Below are 6,000 nucleotides of genomic sequence, written 5' to 3' on the forward strand. Positions count from 1 at the left end.
GGAATCATGACCTGAGCCGAAGGCAGACGCTTAACCAACTGAGCCACCCAGGTGTCCTGGGATTTCTATTTTCTAATCAAAATTTATTGCTGGTTAAAAACAGGGACTTGGTAAAGGAATGAAATGTCGAATGCTTACTTTCAGCAAATTAGTTAAAAATACTATCATGTTTACCTGTGTTTGGAAAGGATTTTATTTGCATGTATTGTTCAAGGCATGATTTCTCAGAGACTTAGATTTTCATCTCAAAATGTGATCTAAGAAACAAGTTTCATGTTTTGTTTCTGATTTGGGATGGCTACATTTTGAAAATGGTTAAAGTGGTAGTTTACAAGTATCCATGGTTTAAGCTCCGCTGCCAAGACATATCAAAAGAGTACTTAACTGTAAATTCCTGTCATTTGGTCAATCCAAGTGTGTTTGGCCTCAACACAAGCCACTAATTCAAATCAGTTCCATCGGAACCCTACAATTACGTGTCTAAAAGTAAAATAAAACTTGGATGCTAGGATTGTAAGTTAAAAGATTGCTGAAGTAGTACAAACATTCCGTGTAGCTGTTGGGCAGAGCTACAATATTTATCTAACGTGACTCAGAATGTTACTGGGGAGCATGGTCCCTGTATTTCATAGAACACAGAGGGTTGGATAAATTGCTTGGTAGCCACTCTGAAGTTGTACATTTCTACAGAAAATGTTGCATTTCTTTTGAAAACGGTGCCCTGATCTCCGTGGTCTTTATTCACGTGATCCTTTTAGCCTTAAAAGTAGATGTGTCACAATACGATCAGATAGTGTGTATTAGAGAGAACATCTGGTTATTCTCTTTGCCTAGTAATTTCCTCAGATTCTAGCGTTAAATGTTAATCAGTGCTTAGAAAAGTGGATTTATGTTCATTTGAAGGCTGGGCATGCTATAATAATTCTAGTAGTTCATGCAATAACTTATCTAACCTCATGTAATTTGCTTTTTATTGGAATAATTGGAAACTTTGAGATTTCATACTTAGTGATAAAACCCCATTTGGGAGCTGTGTTTCATGGTGACTTTTTTTCCTTACTTTGTGGGGATTTTCTCTTTTTTCCCTTCTCAGTGTTCGCTTCACGGTGGTCAGTGACCCTCCAGAGGATGAACAGGATCTGGAGTGCGAGGACATTGGCATTGCTAACATTGACCTCGCTGACATGTTTCAGGAAGGGAGAGACATCATCGAGCAAAATATCGATGGTATGGGTGGAAGTATTGCTCAATTTGTACAACAAATGCTGAAATCCAAATTCTTTATTAAAACCTTCTTTTTTGCTAGCTGCAGGGATATTGAGTCACACATTGGTTGAATCCTTTGCAACTCAAGCTTTTTTTTTTTTTTTTTTTGAAGCTGGAAGCTGTTTCCTCCCTCCCTCCCTCCCTCCCTCGCCCTCCCCCTCTGCCTTCCTTTCAATCAACAGAAATTTTAAAATAATGAATTGCACCTCACAAGGAATTACTCATTTTGTTAGTATTGGGGGTGAGTGTGTGACAAAAATGTGGCCATTGGATTTTTTTTTAATGTTGTTTGTGGAAGCTTCATGCTGTCAAGCCTTATTTCAACCAAGGCATGTTATTCTGAGTCATCATTATAGTGTCTTTTGTAAGGCTTCTCTTTAACTCAGTGTTACAATCCGGTGGTAGAGGCGCTGCAAATGACTCCAAGTCGTAACGGTCACTTACTTCCTAGCAGGATTCAGAGAGGAGTAAAGGATTCCTGACAAAATGTACTCTCCTGGATTTTCACCTCAAAGGCATGAGTCCCATCAGGGCTTAGTTTCTACCCTCCAGATTCTCATATAATATATTTAGAACACGGTGAAGGAATTGTGCTTTCCAAATCAGACGTTTGACAGTATCATGAGGATGGCCAGGGCTGTACACAATAAAGGGCCAATGAGGCTGAGACCTAGTCGCATGTGTTAAGTTACCAGAGCCATCTCTGGAAAACTGTACATGGCTTGTTTGCTCATTTATTCGTGCATTCACTGAACACTTACTTGAGCACCTCTTAAGTGCCAGACACTGTTACCCCATAGTTCGGCTGCGGTTCATATGTCTGTCCTGTATATGTGTTACATGCTCACAAGTCAACATCAAGCCAGATAATTAACCAAATCGGAAACCTATCCTGGGAAATCTTTATAAACTATACATATCTAACTACGTGACAATCTGTCACAACTTTGTTTGGCACAGAAAAAGAAGATGAGAGGATTAAAATATTAACCTAAACCCTCTGAAAGACAACCAGAACCAAGAGAGTCTGAGAAAAGTGATGAAAATGATCTATGCTTTATATTCTTAATCTTTTCTCCAGTCAGTTCTGGTTAGCAGCCCATCGTCTCATTCTGAGAATCCACGTATGGCCACACTAATCTGTCACAGACAGCCTCTGTGGCCATGTTTTGAGAGAGAGTCAAAAAAATTAAACACTCAGGTGTCAGGTCAGGATTTTAATGCTGTGTTCTATGCCAGACAGAGCAGTGAGGAGTCCCGAAGAAGAGGTGTAAGGAAACTCGGGAATGAGCTGAGGACCACTCGTGCCCCGTGACCTCCCTGCCTGCTCAGGTCTCCACCTAAGTCTTTGTATACCAACTTGCATTTAAAGGTTTCCTTAAAAATATTTTGGAATTGTCATATCTTGATCCCTTCTAGACTTTATTTCTTCTAACTTAGAAATTCTGATCCTGTGCGGGAATCGTCATCCTGCAGCCTTGCCACGAGGTCAGCTTCAGGAGATATCATGAGTCTTGAGCTCCACGGGCAGTAAGGATGCACACACATAGTACACCTGAAATGTGTATCTTCCTACACACAGGACAGGCTTTAATTTACAGATTTCTGAGGTGCCAGTGAACTTTGGACTTTCATAGAGTCGTCTTCATGTTTGCAATTCCTGTTTCACGTAACCTCTCTGAAGAAAAATCTGTTAAATGATAGTAACACTTTTCTGCCATTTTTCTCCCTAGTCTTGGATGCACGGGCAGGTGGTGGACGTATCGGCAAGCTCAGGGTAACCGTCGAAGCGCTCCATGCCCTGCAATCTGTCTACGAGCAATACAGAGATGACTTGGAGGCTGAAAGAAGCTGCTCCGGAGGCATCTCCTGCTCCTGAGTAAACGCTCACATGAAAGCTCTGAGATGAGATTTCTGTAATTAGTCTGGTGTATATAATCTATAATTCATGGCACGCAGGGAGGGGGAGGCCTGAGTTGGTAGTGTTCAAGTTTTGTATACTTTTCCATTTGTTTATTTTTCTATTCCCTCCTTCCCATGACTGCCACCCCTCAGGACTTCAGTTCTCCACCATGGGCAGTACCTTCTCAATAATTTATACCTACATGATAGCATGAGAAAGTCTATTTGCATTTTCAACACTTCCTTATGAAGAACCGACATGCAATTCCCATTTTTATTTTTAATAAGCAAAAAGGATAAATCTTAGAAAACCTATGAAAAGAAATACTTTTATGTTATCCCTAATCGTCCCACTAAATGGAATGCCTATGATTAGCCTCATTAAGAGTTTTATACTGTGAAGATTTTATTAGAAGCAATATATGAAAATTACTTGGATTAATGTGTTAATCTTCCTCTTTAAAATGCTAATATCCATTTTATGCACATTAAACCTCAGTATGCATTTTCTTTGATGCATGCAGTTTCTATCAATTAAATATAAAGAATGAGACTTGGCACCGACTTATTAAATTACTGCAAGTTTTTGGTTTTCTTTCTTTAAAATCACACTTCTTCCCATTTGTATGATTTTTATGGATTTGTTATGGTGAAATGGGATCCAGGGATGTGTGTGTGTAAAGAGGAGATAGATAGATACATGTATGAATATACATGAAATTCATGTTTTGAAAACTTAGCTTATGACACAGAAGGAAATTATTTGAAGTATGGCTCAAATTCTGATATGCTTAGTTAGACCTGAAAGGAATATCTTTTTTATCATTTTTTAAATTTACATCAAGCTTGTACAATGGTGGGGTGTATCTGGATAACCAGATCCTCGAATAGCAGCTCAGAAAGTTAATTTTCTAGCTTTTACCCAATCTCACTGAAGGATTTAATTGATATTTTTAATGGAGCTGTGAATCAATGCTGCAAAGGAATTGTCTCTGGAGGTCTAGGATATAATGCATTTCATTTTTTAATTTACTTTTTTATTTGTCATTTTCTTCAAAGGATTTTTATAGGCTGTGGGTTTTCACTGTTTGCAAACAGGCTATGTTCCTTCTTAAGCATATGTAAAGTATTCAGGGAGATAAGTAATTTATTAAAATCTACCTAATTTGCCGTGATATATTAAATCTCTGCTTCAGTGATCACAGACCATTTCATTTAGAGAATTAGGCATTCCCTCTTTGTGTGATTAAAGCTCTGGAAAATGAGTTCTTTGCTCCTATTTGTGAACATTCAAAGCCTGCTAATGGCAAGAAGATGGAATAGATTATGAGACAATTCATTACAGTTCAACAGGAAAAAAAAGCAGCTATAATGCAAAAATGCAAGTATGAATATCTGCATATAGTTTGAACCATCTGTGCTCTAATGGCTTCAATAATGACTCTCGTCTTTAGGAGGCTTTGAAATGACATCCGTACAATATTAATTTGTTGATGTACATTGTGGGACCAGTAGAGTACGATCTGACCACAGAAATCTATAAATTCTGTCTCTACCATTGGGCCTCCCTGTCTGGGGCCCGCCATCTCCAAGAAGAATCTTGCTCTCATCAAACTCTGCAAATCTTCATAATAACTCATTCCTCTGGAACCTTCTAGAGACCACAAACATCTGCAGACTAAACCTCTCCAATCCTAGTAAACAGCCACATGTTTGTTGTCACTTCAGCTGGCTCTGAGCTCATCTTTTTGGCCTCTCTTTCTAGCTTTCTTTGGCTTCATGCAGTTACGGTGTCATTAAGGGCCATGATATTCCCTGCAGTAATTTAAAACAGCCGGATTATACCCTGGGATTAACTGAGTGGTTTGTGAGACATTTATTGTGGTATTCTCCCAGGAGGTTTGTATTATTGTTTTAAAACGTTACATCCCAAACTAAATACCCTTTCTGCAGGGAAAAGAACTGGATTGCGCTGACTTCTTACGATCTTTAAGTAGAGAGGGGGAGTTTTTATTAGGGAACTTCTGAGACCTCGTCAGCTGGGTGGAATGTATACCTCAGATACGATTAGAGAACTAGCCATGTTTCTGTCACATACATGTTTGCCGTAGAGATTATTAAAGATTCCTTTTCCAGTTTTAAAATAACTCACCTTCCAACTACGTAAATTCTTACAAGGCTCATTTTCTTAAGTAATAGAATAGCTGCCGACATATTTTGAAGTGGGTAAGTGGTATTGAATGCCATCATATGGATGCTTCCAAGTGGGTTTCATAGTCTGTTCGAGAACAGTTTTTTTATCCTGTTTTGCGCTGACCAGAGTTCATTGAAGAAGCTTCACCACCTTTTTGGACTACAGAGCAATGGTTTTCCCTTGGTACGCCAAGCCTGACCCATTAAGTATGGTGAGCGGGAGAGGGGGTGCTAACAGTGGCCTCCCCACAGAAATACCAGCTTAAGGCAAGGTTTCTGTGAACTTACAGCTCTTGGTGTAAATGTACACAGTACACTCAGCACTTTTAGGGGCTGTAATGCTTTTAGTTTGGAAATACAAATAGAGATGTGATGTGGTATGTGGGAGAGTGTATTTTACATGGTTTTTTGCCTACTGTAGTAGAAATGTCAAATTCCCAGCCACTGTCATGAGAAGCAGTTGACAAAAATAAGTTTTATGGTTTGCAGTGCGGTTTACATAGAGAACATTTCTCTTCACTCTCAATTTCAACATGTTTTCTAAATTATCATGGTTTATTGCCATTTAAGTTAAATTAGTTTTTTTAAGAATAAATAGAGAATATATTTAATCAAATAAAGAACAGCCACATTGAAATT

At 38.7% G+C, this 6,000-nt stretch overlaps 1 protein-coding gene across 1 annotated transcript in view; it reads left to right on the forward strand.

Annotated features, from left to right (window-relative positions):
• RPGRIP1L (RPGRIP1 like) overlaps positions 1–5,307 on the forward strand; it is a 93,784-nt gene extending 88,477 nt beyond the window's left edge. The window contains exons 25-26 of the mRNA XM_035025200.1: positions 1,094–1,227; positions 3,000–5,307. Coding sequence (XP_034881091.1) covers positions 1,094–1,227; positions 3,000–3,145 — 280 coding nt within the window. The 3' untranslated portion in view covers positions 3,146–5,307. The remainder of the gene's footprint in view (positions 1–1,093; positions 1,228–2,999) is intronic.
• Positions 5,308–6,000: the final 693 nt, after the last annotated feature.

The sequence above is a fragment of the Mirounga leonina genome, unplaced genomic scaffold (assembly GCF_011800145.1).
Source record: "Mirounga leonina isolate KUSES-001 unplaced genomic scaffold, KU_Mleo_1.0 Mir_180, whole genome shotgun sequence".
In the NCBI taxonomy this organism is placed as follows: domain Eukaryota; kingdom Metazoa; phylum Chordata; class Mammalia; order Carnivora; family Phocidae; genus Mirounga; species Mirounga leonina.